General features: G+C 39.7%; 1 protein-coding gene across 1 annotated transcript in view; it reads right to left on the bottom strand.

The window, feature by feature from the left end:
• Positions 1 to 19,612, bottom strand: part of LOC149297957 (agrin-like) — a 180,292-nt gene that overhangs the window by 116,602 nt on the left and 44,078 nt on the right. Inside the window, exon 2 of the mRNA XM_089487830.1 lies at positions 14,190 to 14,210. Coding sequence (XP_089343956.1) covers positions 14,190 to 14,210 — 21 coding nt within the window. The remainder of the gene's footprint in view (positions 1 to 14,189; positions 14,211 to 19,612) is intronic.

Below are 19,612 nucleotides of genomic sequence, written 5' to 3'. Positions count from 1 at the left end.
ATCAGACAAAAGAAACGTTAAAAGCAATCTATTTAGCAGAGAAATTTAATTCTATAAAACAAGGGAACATAATTTGATCACTCGATTTACATTAACAGATTACTTCCCTGGAGAAAACAGGGGGTGGGGGCAATTCTTTTGGGACTATCCAATGCTGGTGGAACCTGTAGGGTTATTGCTTTGTAAGGCTGCCAACAAGAGACACAAGGGGTTAAATATTGCATCTGATAAAAAACACCACTGTTGGTAAGCAGGACTAAGGCCCGCCAACTAGCCGAGTCATCAAAACAAACAACATTTACCTTCATTAATAAATATAATAACAGCAGACCTTAGGACTCCCCTAAGGATATTTTAAAGACGTTTTGGTGACAGTAACCAATCTTAAGAAAAAGCCCATTGAGTCTTAAATGTGGTTTGCAAGTAATCCCAGAGGAACAGACCAAGGACATTCACAGTAAGAAAACAAGCCTGGTGATCTTAGTGATCTTCTGTGCTTTCCCACGGTATTCTTCACTTTACACGGCCGAACTAAAGCATTAGTATAAGACATCGAAAGTACCAAGGGAGGACTCCTGACCAAGCCTGGCCGTATCTAGTAGTGAGACATATATCATAAACGGGTAGGAAGATGTTACGATTGTATCCTGGAGGGAGCAGACTTCGCATCTAATTTTCAGCTTTGACTGGTGCTGCCGGGTATGTTTTTTTCACCAATTTGCACAAAATCACATGGTCTACAACTTACAACGAGTAGGAGATTGGTGTTTATATATGTGTGACATTAAAGAGAACGACTGCTATGTCTTTTGGGTCCTGTGGTCTTCCAAGGAACAAGCAGTTTTGGACGGACAAGTGATCTAAATCTCTCCGCAGAGCCAAAGCCACACATAAACTTTAACAGGAGACCATTCATCAACGATATACAGAATAGTCTCCTGCAGGCTTTGTGACCATGGCAGATGCACACTTCGCCTCATGTCCTGGTATATTCTTGGCATGGTCTTCGAACCACCTGTTTCTGTCACCACTTGCTGGCATCAAATGACCTGCATGCTGAGATAATCCTGAAACCGTGTTCATTAAACTTCCTCAACTTGTTTTAAAGTCACACGTCCTATGGGACAAGAATGAGTTTCATTTACAAACCTATCCAAGATGTAGTACAGAATATAATATTCAGTACTACACTAATCCAAAATCCCCAGCCTATGTGGGAAACTGATTGCTAAGTATAAGCGTAAAATTAAGAAAACCAGGCATATCCCCAGGAATAAGCAATAAGGGTATGGACAGTATAGGGAGAGGGGTCCGTTGCGAAGAGTTCTTAAAATAGCTCTTAAAGAGAGCTTTAAGTATAACCATGTTCATTTATTAAAACCACCTAACGTGTGCTCTTGAGCTAATTCTTTTAAAGGTAAGGGACTCTTTTACCTTGGAGAAGCTGAGATATGTTGTAAAAGCTAGCAGAATAAGTAGTTCAATTAATTTTCTGTCCTGATGTTATCTCTCCTTCTCAAGAAGGTTTCAAGAACCAAAGATAGGTGGTGATATTTGCATACTTGCTGCTGACAGTGGTCCGACCATGATGAAAGGTCTGATAATTTCCAATTACCTGTTTATTATATGCAAGTTGTGTGCCGAAATCGTAGCCGTGATAAGGTATGCAAGCTTTAGTTAGAAGAATGATGGGATTGATCACTCTTGAGTATTTCTTCTACCTCCCCCAGTTCCAGATGGCACTTAACTTACAAATCCATATCTCCATGCATTTGTAGCAAGCTCCAAAGGTGGGCCATTTTTTTCTGAGGCTTTAAATCTCCCAGGGTAGTAAAAACCTAAATTAATAATAATTACCCAAGAAAGGAATAAAGCAGGCGATGAAAGCTCAGGGGTGGAGGCAGCTGCCGCTGCTGCTAGAGTGCTTGGAAATAAACACATTAGAGATGCTTATAGGAAGAAAATTGAGGGGGGGAACCACACGCATTAAGTCTTTAGAGTAGGAATGTATCTGCCCTTTTCTTAAAAAGCCACAGACACCCCAAAGACAGGGTAGAATGGGCGCGCACATCAAAGGCAACTGCTCACTTGCCGTCTCCAAATTAACCAATTTAGTGCCAGGAGATGTGGGTAATGCACTAATCTGCACACACTAACCCCAAGCCAACACAGAAGAGCATTTGGCCTTTACTTTGGTCAAGACGGTCATTTAAAGCTTATTTACCATACATTCATAGCAATGATGAGAATGCGGCGGGTTGATCTGATTTCACATGAAGGACAGTAAAAGCCCCCAAACTTGTGTGCAGTGTTCCCAGAACCCTATACTCAAAACTCACAGTTCAAAGTATCTATATGTCAAGGCAGGAGTACCTTTCTCCAGTAACCAAACCACTGCGTGAACGTCCAGATCCTTGGCTAATATGACATTCAAGTATTTAACTGGTTAAGTATTTCTTATAGACTCTAGTTACTTTCTCTTCGTTAAACTCGGCTTGCACCATAATGCACTATACGTCCTGTATCTACTAAGTCAGGAGTTGACATTCAAAGGTGGTAGGTAGCAATGGCTCCAATATTTTAACATATGGCTCCTATGTACCTCATGCTGGCTACAAAAAATATCAAGCTGGCTTCCGAATTTGTCCATCCGGCTTCTAACATCAACACAAATTTCTGAAGCTATGCAGCAAGTCTTGAGACAAAATGTATGATGTAGATCCAGCGGTCACATAGTATCAACCGGCTTCTCACCAAAACAAAATGTGGTAAAGGGGTATGTTCCTAGTACATTGGAAGCAAACTTATTAATCAGTAATACAGAAACTTACAACAAACAGCAACATTTCTGAGAATGATAGAGAAATTCCGACTTTGACAATAATGGAGTCCAAATAGGTCTCCTCGTCATATCCAAATATGAACAAAATATCCCACGTCACAAAACTGGAAATGTCCCACTATGACTATACATAAAATAGTATCTACAGTATCATAGGGAATGGTATTTATCCAACATAAGCCCAATATAATGTAATAAGAGTCACACTCAGTCATAGGAGCTAATTTTGTTGGTGAAAATTAGTTCATTACTGAACCTAATTACAGGTGCACGATAAGTTCCGACATACGAATTATAAAAAGAGCAGGCTACAGAACTGTTAAATATTTTTGAGCTCTTCCGTAACATTGTTGTTTTAATATGGATTAGACTTTGTAGTTTGATACATTGTGCCCGTGTACACTTTTTCATTATAAAATCAAAGCTTCCAGCACATTCATCCTATACCGGGAGCAGCAGAACTGTCAAGAGTTGGGAAACGCAGGAGATTTCAAACAGTAACATTAAAAAAAAGTGTCAACCGGGAGAACAAGGAACGGCGGCTGAAACTCGAAGGGAGAACGAAGGTGGAGCTTTGATATCTATAAATATCCAAGTTGGGAGCCGTGCCACCGAAAGAGCAGCCATGGCAGGATGGAAGGAGGAGGAAAGATGGCAATTAACAAGATGAGGAGTAATTGGTGTTTGCTAGCTAATGTTTTCAAACTGCAAACAAAACCTTCATACAAACACACACCAAGCCAAGCTACAGTGTAACATTTTCAGATATTTCGTTTAAGACATATTTAGACGTATTTTCTCTAATAAAAATTACAAGTGCAGCTCGCTAATTGATATATTTTGGAAAAAGCACAGCGTGAGCGCTTTGTGTCCCTGTCCCTCCTCCCTTTCTTTAAGGTTTACACCGAACCAATTTACTTGACAATAATGGCTTGAGAAGGGGGGGGGGGATCCCACTTTGGATTCTAATTATTTTCATTTAACACTTGGCAGAGCAGCGAACTTAACCCCTGCTGTGATCGGACCAGGGAGACAACAAAACACGGAAAGAGGGAATGAGAATACAGATGAGGCTGCAAAGGTTTGCCGCAGGTTACTACTGTAAAGGTTGGTAAGAAGCCACTGGCTACAATGGAGCCCCTTAACCCTCTGGGTGCTGGAGACCTTAACAGAGGTAGGCTAGTTAATTCCAGTGCTGGTCTGTATATCCCTCTTTAAGACCCTTTGTCCTCCCCTAGAAGCTTGGAATATTTGCTAGGGCTTCGCCATAATGTGTACAGAATACAGAAATGTGTTCCAAAATCAAATTGCGTTAATAAAATACAATTTTTTTTAATGAATATCTTACTGAGTGAAATAAATTCTCTACAATATGTCACGTATAGACTATTAGTACAAAGCCATGCCTTGGGCACCACATCCTAATGTAAAGGTTTCCTTCATGCAGCTTTCGTTAAGAGATTACCCACGAAAACATAGAACCGGCACAATAGAGGACAATGTAAACATGCCCTATACACCTTTCTACATCTAATCTTACGGATTCTTTGTGCTGAAATGTATAATAACAGGTGAAATATAAATGTTGGTGGACCAGATTAGCCCACGCAGAGAAGATCACCGGGCACAGAAGAGGCTTTTTAGCTCACCTATGGTTAAGAGATCTGTTCACTCCTCCGGCACTGAAGAGGTTAAGCAGTGTAACACACTACGCGCACTATAATACAATTTTTAGGCAGCTTAAGCTGGTATTAATAAAACTAACCTCACACGGTTATTTCAACAAAACATTTAAATTACAACAATGTTTCCTGTTTTACCAATTTTAGGTTCGGAGCTGAATCACTGGCTGATGAATCGACTCCATGGGAATAAATGCAGGAAGGCAATCTAATTAATAAACAGAATAGAATGTAAGAGTGCCTGCATTACCATTTAAGATTTACTGCAGCTCTGCGTAGGTATTGGCAGCACTCGCTGGAATTAAAAGGTGAAAACAAAGCCTTTTATCTAAGTAAACAGAGTTAACATTTCAAATCTTTTCTCAGAGATTTTTTCTTAACAAAGACTATGGGAAAAGAAATTCTTGAATAAGTACTTTATCAATAAGTCAAATAATAAGTCTTCGCCTTTAAATATCAGAATGCTAACATTAATCCACATTAATTGCCTGTCTGCTTAATTACCCCTTGTGTTCATCACTGATTATTACATTATTAGTAGTAATACTATACTAATATACAATGTGTATATAAAGAGAGTGTATATGATAGATATGTTTGATAGATAGATAAATAGAAAGGCACATACATACACAAATGTTTGTATGGGATGGTAGACATGGGCTTTATGTCCTATCCTCTCCAAATTTAATTTACTGAAAGGAAATGCATAGAAAACCCATGCATAGAGCACAAAAAGGATCCTGTTATATAGATGCTTCCTAAAGTCCTGATAACTCTACACTCCCCCTGTTGGCTATTTCTGGAAGTGCAAGCAAAACACCAAATATTTTCATCAGAGGAAGGATATGAGATCCCACTTTGTTTCTACTATAGAACAAGGGCTAACTTGTCCATATAGTTAAATATACAACTTTTTTTTTTTTTTATTTCACTGCAACTTAGACCTTAGTTAGCCCCGGGAGTATTCAGCAGCTCAGGAAAAAATGCTATTTAGACGATAAAAAAGGTTCTTTGACAAAGGTTAAAACAGAGGGAGCTATAATAATGATCCAATACCTTCCAAAGGGTTATGATGTGGTTAGAGGTTATAACAAGTTCAGAGAGCAGTCCTGTGAAGGTCGGATAAAAGGCTCTCACAGTCTAAAATATGACCCGATTTTTTAGATAAAACATGTTGCCCAAAACCCTGTGCGGACTGTGAAAATTAGCATGAGATCCGGCCTTTCCTTCAAAACAATGAAACACTCTCAGAATCAGAGTGTCAGCAACAAGATGGTGTATCCAGCCAATTCTCTGGAGTTCTTTGTATTTAGAGAGGGCATTCACTTTAATCAGTGTGCATGCTATAATCATTTATTATATTCTTTATTTAGGCTTAAAATGAAACTTTAGGCAGTGTTAGATAGGGGACATACAAAAAGTGCGCGCTCAGGGGTGGAAAGTGGGGGGGGGGCATGGATTGGCTTCCATCGAAAGACAGAATCATTTAATCAACCTATGAAACTCAAAAGCAATTGAAAATGATACAGGGCTATCAGAAGCATGACAAACCACATGAAATTTGAAGCTTTATTTACAGGGGATGCCGGATGGCGGGTTCATTCGAGGAAATGATTATATTATGTCATTAGCTCAGGCATCCCTGTGACCAAAAGACAATAAACATTGTGCAGTAAAATGATTTCAATTTCTTATTGTAATGTATCGCAAACATATGTCCGGCACCTTCCATTCAAAGTTATGATGCTCTGGGTGTTTTGATATTTGGAACCGAAGATTGCTCAATATTGTAAAAAAAACACCATTTTCATTACCGCAAGCCTACAACTCGAAATATTGCTTTAAATGAAGTGGAAAGTAAAAATAAATCATACCCGCAGGAAGCACGAGGCTGTTCAACCTGCCAGATAACGCAGCAGTGCACCCAAACCTCTCCGTAACACAGAGGCCAAACTCGACCACAATTGTGCGAATAAGTTAGAGGTGGGAATAAGACGTGAAGTATTACTAAACCAGAAACGCCTGGAGGGAAAGAACCGCAGCAGGGAAAATATGTTAATGTCTGTGAACCACCTGCAGATCCACACTGAATACATTACCTGTTGTCTGATTAACCAGAATATTAACATGTAGCAAATCCTTACATGACTCAGAACAGTCATTTAAGCAATGATTGTAAAACTACATTTTCCTTGGGATCCAATGGCGCTTCTGATGAGTAGCTCACTGCTTAGAATAATTGAGTATTTTCGGCTGAATGTGGAAGGATAGCTATTCCTCACTCTGCACAGCGTGCATCTGGGTTCCTTTTGTGCATACGGGGAAATGCAGAAATTCACCTCTTATATGCTTCTGATTCCGAACACCTGCTCGTACGTAATGTTGGTGCAACAGTGACATCTGGTGGTGAAACTGTAACCTACATGTCGGATGCTATCTAAGGACACCATTGGAGCAACTCGTCTGTTAGTGGTTATATGTAGACCAGGGGTGTCCAACCTGCGGCCCTCCAGCTGCTGCAGGACTACATCTCCCATAATGCTCTTTCAGCTAAGGGGCAGGCTGAGGAGTATGGGAGATGTAGTCCTGCAGCAGCTGGAGGGCCGCAGGTTGGACACCCCTGATGTAGACTATAAACAGTCTATAGTTGAAACTGATTATTTTTATTGGGTCAACATATAAAGACATAAAGAGTTATATAAACTTTTGGGGCCTTAGATGTCTCTTCTTTAGTTGATACATTTAAGAAATACTTAGTATAGCTTAATTGGGGGCGATATTTTCCTGCCTCTTTATACCCCACCAGGTAGGATACCAAACATAATCCAGCCCCTTCTTAAGATAGCTCATATGTACCAGATGAAAAGTAATCAAAGAGAATTGGACAACTTCTTGTTCACAGCAGAAATCTCAAGCGCTAACTGCAGGAAGTGATGTAAAAATACACTCTTAATAGATTGGTGTATTTATCAGTTTATTTCTAAATACTTATAATCATAGCAAACTTCCTAAAATACTCAACCGGGACTGTGGTTAGCTGAATGCAAAAGGGTTCCAAATTAGACTTTAGTGGACAGGAGTAAGTTATAATGGGCAGGCAGTGGGTGGGGCGTGGGCAGAACCTGGGCAGGTCCAGAGAATGCCACACCCCTGCCTGGAGATTGAACAAAGTGATCCTGGGAGTCTGAGGAACCAGTGATTCACCCAGAGACTCGTGGTCAAACCCGACAAACTACCAGCTCTTCACCCCCATTTCGTTTTAAAACACTCCAAGCTTTATTTTTTTTATAAAGACAAAGATTTGTGACTCTTCAGATTCAGTTAAGTCACTGATCATTTGAACCACAATTTCTCATTTATCCTAGGCTTCCCAGGGCTTATCAGCAAAGCATGTAGTTATTAATCAATATTCTTCCTCTACAAACATGGCGGGTCCATCCAGGCCACCCAGTCAACCTGTTTTTCTCCTGCTGTAACACATTAAACCTTCTCTTAGTAAAGCACAAGTTACGTCTATTAGGATAGATGAAACAGAGAGACATCCATTTGAGCCATGTAACAACATCTTAACAGTTTGCGCTGCTGGCTCAACTTTCGGCTTTGAGACCTACAGGAGAGGGCTTAAGCTTATTCCTGACTGATGACAGGGAATCAGTGTTCAAAGGTTCAATTACTTTTATCCATTTATTTCTTGTGAGGAAATCCTAAAATACTGCAGTGTTGATGATGCCTGGGGAGCCCCTGATGGAACCTCAGGGGCGTAATCAGGGATTAAAAAAAAAGATTCAACCATTTTGATTGGCATCTTCTAATCCTTCAAAGAAAATACTTCACCTAGGATACGAACCCTATTATTTTCCTGAAATTGCTATTTATGTGGCATTTCACAGCTGTCTGCAGCCATTATTAACATACCTAGCAATAAAGCTAAAAAAATATCACAATGAGCATTAATGGCTAAAGGCAAAACAAGAAGTGAATATTGTATATTGACTATGCGTGTATATATATAGTCCCAGCAATGTATTCGTACTTAAAGCTAAAGTAAAACAGAACTTTTACATATCGAGTATCGCTCTCTCTTCACAGTCCAGTTCCAAACGTCTTAGTGCTATAGGCAAAGAGATTAAATGATGTCCACAAAGTGCGTAACTGTTGAGTTTATCTGAATAATTCTCCATGTTTCAAAGCAATAAAAAATCTATAGTTTTATATTCTATTTAAAAGGAGTTTACTGCAGAAAGAAGAATGTCTCTGGTTATTTAAGAATGCATTTTTAAAGGGTAAAATTCAAATGTGTGTTTATATATCCATATTGTATATATGTTTAGACCAGGCTAAATATTTCTTTTTGATGAAGCCATTCCCTCTTCATTTCCAGGATCTGTGAATACTACCCTAAGCTTTTCAGATTGCATGCTTCACTTTTCAAACAGTCGGATGACACCCAAGCCCTCCGCAATGTATTATTCAAATATCTGTGGGCATTATCCATTATCTTCCGCACAAGAGCGCATTCATATTTAATGAGGCTCACAAAAGCAAAGAACGTCACAGGCAACAGGTTTTTTTTTTTTTCTCCCTGGGCTCCCGTCTTTTGGAAATAAAGAACAGAAGTGGGTTATTATGCTCTGTATCTCTTCCCCACAAGTTTTGGTCCATGAATAAACCATTAGTCTATTGTCTTCCCGGCTAACAAGCGGAGCGAAGTGTAAATGGCACAAGGCAAGATCTGAGGGTCTCCCTTGACAATGTGCACATAACCATTTAAGTTTTAGAAAAGATTTCTTTCTCAATATCACTACATTAAAGCTATCGATTAAACATATTGGTTGCATTAAATTTACAGTTTATTTTGAGACAATTACTATTAATTTATTGAGTAAAATGCAATAGGTTGTGCAACAATTTGTTTTCCTCTAGCTTCAAAATGTCATACATTTTACAAGAATATATATATATGTATATATATACCGTATTGGCTCGAATATAGGCCGCACTTTTCCCCCCCACTTTAAATCTTTAAAGTGGGGGTGCGGCCTATATTCGGGGTCTAGCGCCCGACGCCCGGGACATACAGTCCGGGGCGCCGGGCAGGCAGCGGGGTTAGGATACAGATCCCCCGCAGCGGTGCAGGGAACCCGTATCCTACTCTCCGATTCGCTCAGACAGCCTCCCCTGCCAGCACTTTCCACGGGGGGGTGCCGGCACGGGAGGTTGTCTAAGCACATCGTGCGTATTGCGTAGATGTCCCCCGCCGGCCCCGCAAGACACCCATGAGTCTGCTCTGGTAAGTCGGGGGGGGCAGAGTGGCAGCATATCTTGGGGGGCGGGGAGGACAGTGGCAGCATATCTCGGGGGGGAGTACAGTGGCAGCATATCTCGGGAGGGGAGGAGGACAGTGGCAGCATATCTCGGGGGGGGGGACAGTGTTCTTCACCAAACTTTTAGGGTGCGGCCTATATACGGGGGCGGCCTATATCCGAGCCAATACGGTATATATATATATATACATATATATATATATATGCAGTATATACACTATATTGTCCAAGATGTCTTGGTATGTCCCCTTCAGCCAGTACACAAAGCAAGCTCTATAAAGACGAGGTTGGATGAGTTTGGTGTGGAAGAAAACTTGGCTGGCCGCACAGAGCCCTGACCTCAACCCCATAGAACAGCTTTGGGATGAACTGGAATGGAGATTGTGAGCTAGATCTTCTTGCCCAACATCAGTGCATGACCTCACAAATGATCTACTAGATAAAGGGGGAACAATCCCAACAGAAACTCTCCAAAATCTGGTAGAAAGCCTTCCCAGAAGAGTGGAAGTTGTTGTAGCTGCAAAGATGGACCAACTACACATTCATTTCTATGTTTTTAGAATACAATGTTATTAAAGTCCCTGTTCGTGTAATGGTCGATAGGAGACAATTCTTGTGCAATGTTGGTTCCACTTTGCAGAGTTGCTCTTTAACTATAATCTTCATAACCTACTGGGCTACAAACTTCCTTTCCTTGGTTGTCCATGGGTCAGTTATAGTCATTTTAATCAAATTGGAAGCTGTCTACATTAATAGATTGTGGGATTCTTTGAAATCTCTAATATGAATTTTTATGTTCCTACTAATACACATTAGCATTTTATCACTACTGTGATTTTCCACCCACTGGAAAGTACTGATTCCACCATAAACATCATTAATTTATTATACATAATCCACAATAAATCAATCAGTTGCGTAAGTGAAAGTTTAATCTTCCCCAGACTCCACAATGTCTTCATCTGTTTCATGCTGCTACTAGTAAATTGTTATTCAAGAATGAGAGATCTGTCAGCATATTTACATAATTGATGACTTTATGGAGAGGCCAAGTTGTTCGCTTGGACCATGGGAATTTCCTGGTAGCGTCTATGACACAGAGATATTTTACGGCTGCTTTTTAACAAAAACAATTAAGTTCCTTTAGCCTTTTTTGTGTCCTGCAGCGTTTCTTTGTGAGGCATTCTTGAAAGCTGTTTGAGCCTTCCGTCAGCAGTATATTAGCCTATTCCTAGCCTATTCCTGCATCACTTTACCTATTCTCCATCCAAGCATCATCATCCTAGCCTACTCCCCCATCAAAGCAGGGCTGGATACCCCCTCAAAAAACCATGATGTGAAGCGAGGATTAATCAGCAGAAACAGAAATATGCTAATATCTGTGCATGTAAGGGAGAGCTGCTTAGAGGCAGGTAAACACAGGCAAATGGCCCTGAAGTAGGGCCGGCCCTACCATGGGTTAGACCCATGCTGCAGTTAGTGGAGGGGTCATTGGTAGGGTTGGGTAATTAATGTCCTAACAAGACCTAAAATTTTAATAAAATGTTTAGAGAGGGTGTGTATGTGTGCATGTGTATGCATGTATGTATTTATGTATATATGCATGTATGTGTAAGTGTATGGTGTTGAAGTGGCTATGTGTGTGTGAGATTGTGTTTGTCTGTGTATGTATGTATATACACTACCATTCAATTTTTTGAATGGCACTGTATGTGTGTGTATGTATGTGTGTATGTATGGTGTTAGTGAGTGTGTGTGCATGTCTGTGCAAGTATATGGTGTTGGGAGTTCCTATGCGTGTATGTGTATTTATGTATGTGTGTATGTGAGGTGTTAGTGAGTGTGTGCATGTATATATGTGATATATGTGTAAGTGTAGGGCAAATCCTGGCCTCTGAATCTTTCAGTCTGCCTGCAGGTCTGCCCGTCAGCGACTCACCGGATATGATGTCATATCCAGTCCCTCAATCGGCACAGATCTTTTTTACGGCTGTGGCCTCAAATTAAGTCAGATGGCCGACCTGAAGACCAGCCCCAGTGTGCTCATGCATTAAGATGGCTCTGCATCCAAGCCTAACACTAGGAATAGCACAGACTTTCAATTCACATAGTTGTGCCTGAGATCAGTGAATGAGAGAGTGGAAGATTCCCAATAATGCAGGTAAGACCAGTGCCTTTTTTTTTAGGGAAGGCATACTGTTGGCACTACCCACTGGCAACTTCCACCTACCTTTCCTCTGTCTCGGCTCAGTTACATCCTACGGCTTTTCTACAAACGCTTTAATTCAACCAAATGCATTCTGTGTGCGCATGCTGATCAGCAAGCAATTCTTAACATCAACTAAAGTAAAAACCTAATTTATATACAATCGATAGAAAAATGACATTTGTTTAATGAATGAAGGAGCTTCCAAAATATTTCCTGCCTGCAATTCAACTAGTACAGGAACAGAATATGTAAGCTAAAATTCACTTATTTTGTTTTTCTACAGGGTTCAATAAATGGCAAATGAAACATTGAAACAAGTTGCCATGTAATACCGCCAAGGGACTTATTAATGTCTATTTCAGTGTCAGAGATACTCATTATATTTGGATATCTGCTGTACTCATCTGTGTTTAATCTCAATGAATAATACAGTGGAATCAGGATGCTGGGATATGCGGCTATTAGCAGCTTTCCCATGAGAGGGCAGCACTGAGCTTCTATGTGCGTCATAAAGTGACATTCAATGTATAGAACATCTTCACCTATCTGTAACATAAGGTAACCCAACTGATTTACATTGGAAATTTGCATTTTTTCATGATAGGTTAATTTACAGATCCAAATCTACATAAAAGAACTCTAATTACAAATACATGACTGATTTCATAGCGATACATATCATCTTACACTTTATTATTTGAATAGCATAGACCCGAGCAGTCAAGTACATTTCATTAGTATTTTCTGATTTAAATAATTTTTAGGTACCGGGATATCAAAATACATAAATGGGCAATATGACACTGCCTCCATAATGTTAACTTTCTCAATGCCAGAAAAAGTTTTAAAAACTCGCAGACTATGCCTGGCACTAAAACGGTTTCATACTTTTAATGTCACAGAAGCATGGTAAGTACCTCTTTGGATGTTGGACCTGGGAACTGTTCCTGAACCTGCTTTATAAAAACCCTACAAAATATAAACCTTTCCAAGTATCGTTTCATGAGATAATTCACAGAACCTTGAAGAAAGGTTTTGGTATTTCAAGCAGCCGCTCAGAGTTGTGCGGAGAAAATGACAGAGGAGATCGCAGACAGTCTAGACTAAAAATCATCTCAGACGTGATTGGAGTCATTATCCAAACCCATCACTCGCTCTTGCACTAGATTAGAAATCATTCTGCAAACTTCCACTCAATAGTTTCACAGAATGTACGGAAAATGTCACAATAGCGGTCTTCTCAGACACAGCTAACAAGTAGCTGCATCTGAAGCTGGTTTCCCTATTCACGAAAATGTTTTCTATTTTTTTTTGTATTCATTTGATCAAAAATGTCATATGCACCATGGTAGATTTTTATAGTGTGACACATAACTGCATACGACAAATGAAAGGACAAGGTAAAAGGGAAAGAATTAAATCTTTCTTTAACCAACCCGTCCGTAAGCTGTGAATGTACTAAACGGGAATCATATACACCTAGCAAAATATTAGGAAAGTGTATGCATCATATAAAACGCTTTCAAATTCACCTGGTGAAAATGTAATTATCTTCATATTACCACAATGTCACAATATAAGAGCAGTCTACATTTTTTTTGTTTTTGCTATCGATCTATACATTTGCTTGCATCTCTGTTGGACAATGTTTAAAAAGTTTATTTTTCTAAAAAAAAACAACACTTTTGATGAAATATGGAAATGATGAATCATGCCTTAAATCATTACATTATTTAATGTTACAGATTGTATTAATGAATACATTATTCCGTACTAATCATGTGGCTTTTTACGACACATAAAACAGAGGCATCAACTACCACATCCAAACCATTCTTGGTTTTATCCGATTTCATATGAAGATGTAACATGTTAATATACCGTCTATGTTCAGCCAGAATTCTAATTTAATTTGTCCCTGACAGAAATGGCTAAAATTGATCAGAGAAATAACACAAAGTAAAACATGACAGAATTGTGAATATGGGATCGAACGACTGTGTTATGTGATTGGTTACTGGTTGGAGACCTAATAACTACGGATGAGTAGACAAATTAAATGCTTCATCATGAAGCGATGGGGGTGAAGAATGGCCATATGAGGTGCGGGATGACAGCAAATTACTTACCCGCACTAAGCCTCCTGTGCTCTACAGAAAGCAGGTGCATTAAGAAGGAAGAAAAGAAGAAAAAGAATTAGTCTTGATGCAGGACATGAAAGCAAATAACAAAAACACTCATTAATCAGGGAAGTGTCCTAACAGTTGACCTGTTTATTTATATAGAGAGCAGCGGAGATGTTAGAAGGAATGTCTGTAGAACACCAGAAGGAAACCTTGTCTTCTTCAGAATGATACAAAGCATCTATTGATGATATCCAAAGGAGACCTCAACTTTCCATCGAGCCTCCTGTGCCTGCTTAAAGTGGCGGTATCACCAAAACATTCTGGTGTATGAACACCAGATCAAAGCGAAAAAAATGACTCGTGGACTTCTACGTAAAACATGTGAAGAAGCTGAATCATAAAACTAAATGTCGTTATCAAAAGGTATAAGCCGGATGTGCTTCATAATTAGTTAACAGACAAATAGAATGGATCAATATGCAATAAGCTGAGTACACATGTACACACACACAAACTTTTTCATGGTATTGTCCCTTTATGTACCAATTTAGACCGCACCCAACGGCGTATGAAAAGACTGCATCACCCGGGGCTATGTAACCCTATTTAAAGTGCTTACCAATAATCCTCGCCCGGTAAAGGCATAGCCTTAATTAACTTAATTATGTCAGTGTGGGCCGCTCTTGTGGAAGACTGGCCCTCATCACTTAGAATTCATAGATGTAAAGCTTTAAATGGTCAAACCGGCAAAGATCTAAATACACAAACACGCAGTTAAAAGGGAGATATATAGGATTACAATGGAATTATATTTCATAATTATTGATCATTTAGCCTCCCGATTATTTCGTTTAACATCATTCATCATTGGTTCTGTGGAAATTGTAGCTGATTAAGTGTTCTCGGATTTGCAGTTTAACTTAGTAAGAGATCCTCTGCTTCCCGAGGCTCTCATGCCAACATTAAAAAAAAAAAAAAATGCTGGAATTTTAGTGGGAACATTGTCAGTTTTAAGAACTCAAACAAACATTATGTCTTCTCAGTTCCATTCTGCGATTTAATGTCACTCTCCTGGGTCACAAAGCCCTCCTCCGCTTTCCGCCTCTGTCAGGTCATGTGAGGACGACCTGATGTGTTTTGGTAAAAGTCGTACTTATAGAAGCCTTTTTAGGAATGATAATGAAAACACAATTCCTTCATATAATACAACTGTCAGAAAGCTTAGCGGCACTGTGTGGTTTATGCGTCTAAAAGGAAGGCAAAAGTGAAATGAGGCAGTTTCTGCGACTTGTACCGATACACCTACTGTGCCCTTATAAATGACTTGATTTGGGAATGGCTGGCAGCTTTCAGCCCAGAGCGCCAAGAACACAAAAGTGTCCCGGTAATAAATGAAGTCACAGTATTTCTGACCACATCATCACATACTACGATGTCCAAAACGCATTTACAGAAAGGCAACAAAGCACTAAAAGGATCCAATCAAGATGTCAATGCTGTCTTAATTCCTTGTTATTTTAGGAACCCAGTATATAGAGGTAGAACACAAGCCTCAGGTGGTGCCCCCTTTTAAATATAAGCAGTCCAAGGGTAATTTCCCCATATGCCCCATCGCCAGCCCCCACCTGGACATGTATAAAGGCAAAATAGATTTTAAAGTAAGGCTCGCATATGGTTTTCAAGTTGAAAATAAATCTAGGTGACTGAAATACTTTCAGCGTGTACATGCTCCTCAGCCATAGACAGTCCCTTAAAAACTTTCATATTCTGTAAAATCTAAGCTTAAAATATGTATAAGTATTGTAAAGTGTCACAGCCAGCAATGTACTTATGAGGATCATTTCCATAGCCCTCAGTCATATAATGCCCCCAGGCCTACCTAGCAGATGGGGTCCTTTTCTTCTGCCAGTTCTCTTTATATAGCGTGGAGGGTATGTGATGTGCAGCGCGAGGATTATATGCATCTTCATAGATACTATGCATGGATACTATGTAAGCCACCCAAATCACATAGCTCTGCAGGGTCAATGGACTGGCTACAAGGGAGACCAGATCTTCTCAACCAGCCCATTGACCTGTGGCCCATCAGAGTGCCTGTTCAACCAAAGTAACTCATGTGGTCCTAGGGTGTTTTAACCGATGCCAGAATATACCTCTGATCAGCTTAATATATATGTGTATATATATATATATATATATATATATATATATATATATATATAGTGAAAAGATGCGGTATGTCAATGTCCCTTTAAAAGGTTCTAAATATATTGCTACCTGTAACATGCTCACATTTATCCCACCTGTGTTTCTCTTTTGCTGAGCAGATCATCTGTAACTTTATAAAGGGGCCGGAACACTGAAGAAATCCCACAGGGTTTGGGCCATGTGGGCTGGAAAGCGGAGGACTCTATGCTCGACCCCAAGCAAGAGAAATTGTTTTATGTTTAAGCAAACTGAGAATGTTCCCCTTGCGCTTTTAGAAAGATAAAAGTTCCAGCTGGGAAAAATGCCGGGCTTGTCATGTTGAGACTAGAAAGCACAAACCACATGGCTACTCACTTCCGGATCACCAAGATCTGCCACATAGTTGCATTCTTGACAGGCACGATGATGTCATAGTATTTTCTTGTTTGACTGAAGCAGCAAATTTGTTCAATCAGTGTTAGCTAAATGAAACATTTATTTTGTTATCTAGGCAAAATAAGGTGCAGAGTAGTAACTAAGGTCACCTGGGGCAAGATCAGTGAGTGCCCTTCCAAAAGCACAAAGAGGCACAGGGGCATTACCACCAGATGGGTTTGAGTGCACCCATCATGGTGTGGCAACTGGAGCAGCCAGGGCTAGCCCTGTGGAGGACATTTGACTAAATTGCCCATAAGCAGCAATGACTTCCATAAGTCTTGTCGCAGACAATGGCGTCCGGGTATAAACACTTTGTTCTCTCCTGGAACATCTGCCCTTCGTGCTCCATGGAAGGAGAAGCCCTGTATCATTACATATGGTGGGGACTCTACAGGGCCTGGACTCTTCATAAAAGAAACTACCGAAATGGAGACAAACAATTAAAATAGAGAGTTGGAGAGGATGGGGCTGGTTAAGCACAACCACAAGTTCCAACCACATTTATTTGAAACTAATATTCCAATCTCTCGACAGAAAGGCTGTTTTTTGTGTGTATTCCTTACATTGCTGCTTTTCTCACTGAACTGAATGGTCTCATAAGATCAATAACATTCTAGTTTCAGGAATACTTCATGTAGGCTCCTAAAGGTTAACGCTCTAGAATGTAGACAATCCAGTGTTTTTCACTGCTTACGGTTCATGACATCACTTTACAATGTTAAGAAAGTAGAAAAAAACGTATAAGAAAAGGCAATGAATAAACTTTCACAGTAGAGCGTTCCCGGCTGTGAAGAGACGTCTTGGCCTTCATGGCAGAACTCGCTCACTGGCAATTAATGTCTACATTTTAAAGGGTGCCATAGCAACCAGGCCTTTCATGAACTCAACTGGCAAACTCGTAAGGCAGATTCCTATTGGATGTCACGAGATACAATGGCAGCTTCCAAAAAGGATGCATTGCACAGAATAATTCTATTAACTTAAAAAAAAAACAGCGAATAAAAGAAATATCTGTGCAATGTCCACAGCGGGAGTCTGGGAATTCGCCCACTTGTATTTTCATCTCCGAAGATTAACACTTAACCAAAAACCTTCGAGTTCTTTTTTTTAATTAAATCTTTTAGATTTTTTATCTACATTTCAAGGCGCCAAGATATCGTGTAATAAACTATATTTTCCAGCTCTTCTTATTTAGTCTGTGTGGCTGAAGCATCCCAACACCATGGGCTTTAAACAGATATAAAAACAGCATTTGATGGTTCATCTTTTAATTACAAGTTTATTTGTAACTGCTTCCATTGTAATTTTTGTTTTTGAAAGAAATGCGTTATTACAAATTGGTGTAATAGATATCCGATGAACTGACTTAAAACATAAACTGTGGATACTTAATAAAGCATTAAACAAAAACTCCTTGCACCACAATGACCAACCATATGGTCCCAGTATTAGGTTTACCCAGTTGTGTTTTCTGCCCCTTTGCCACATAATGGGCGATCAGGCGTCCCGGTGCGCCAATACTCTGCTTGGCACGATCGGAGATCTGTAACCAGCCCATATACATCATGGAGGTCTGTGCCTGGGTCAGTCCCGCAGCAGCTCCAAGCCAAGAAGAAACACTAAGTTTACCCACAAATTATTCAACAAATTAATATAAAGTGGCAAATGAATCATAGTGGATTGTTTATTGGCTACTATTTTAACCGGGGCAAACAATGATATTTCTCTTTCTACCCCGATCAGAAAATGGCTCAATTTTACTCCAGGGGTCAAAACAGAAATATGAATATTTTCATAGATAGGAAAGTGCAGGAAAAAGTGAATAACATCACTGATGCGGAGGTGCATAAATTATGTGGATCTAGAGTTGCTACAATGCAAATCAATAGATCATATGTTAGCAATTGTGACTTAAGCAAAGGAATCCCTCCTATCCAAAGTTAAATTGCACACAAACAAAATTATAGTTTAATTAGAAACTCTCATTTCAGGGATGGTATTCTAATGTTAAAGTTCTAGGTCACCCTAGAACTAGTTCTAGGTTACCCTAGCCATGACTCATAGTTGGGTTACATTCTCTTCTTGATCACTGATGCCCCATGTCTCGTGCATTTTGAGGAGCCGGTATGAATGATGCTGATGCCAACCTGACATTACCTGGCAAAAGACTGGCATGTTTGGCCCAGGTAATCAAAAAGTCTTCCAGATCTGCCTAAATCATACTGGTTATATAACCAGAAAGCTCTTTACTTTATCATTGCATTATGCTCAGGTCAGCATATGATTAATTACTGTTTATGGTTTTACAATAGAATTTTTTTTTTTCAATTTATAAAGAAATATATATCATAACTGGCAAAACAGTAAAAGTTGCCTGTCACATAAAATGTGGAGCACAGATAAAGTAACCGGACTGAAAATAAAAATTCACAACAGGTAGCTTTGCCTGAATGTAAACCAGACACGTACGTTCTCCATCAGCTCTTTTTTCTTGATATTAGACAGGGAACCCAAGCAGAAACATTTGCCAAATAGCCCAGGAGACCATTTCATTAAATGATGGGCACTCAATTACATACTTCAGTCAAAGGCAGCATCCAGACGGAGCTTGTCAACTCCACGCTATTATTGTGCTCTTGCTACTAAATTCCAATCTTTCATTTTCTGCAGGCTGGACTAAACTAGAATTAGAATTAGTCCTATTTTTCGGCCTGCCACACGTCACAAGGGGTAGGTTACTCCAGGTGGAAAGTATACTCTGTACAAGTTCTGTTTCAGAAGCGAAAAATATTACTAGAACA

This window comes from Sceloporus occidentalis, unplaced genomic scaffold, assembly GCF_023333645.1.
Source record: "Sceloporus occidentalis isolate IW3139 unplaced genomic scaffold, rSceOcc1.0.p SCAF_35, whole genome shotgun sequence".
NCBI classification, from domain to species: Eukaryota; Metazoa; Chordata; class Lepidosauria; order Squamata; family Phrynosomatidae; genus Sceloporus; species Sceloporus occidentalis.
This window is presented reverse-complemented; position numbering and strand designations above follow the sequence as displayed.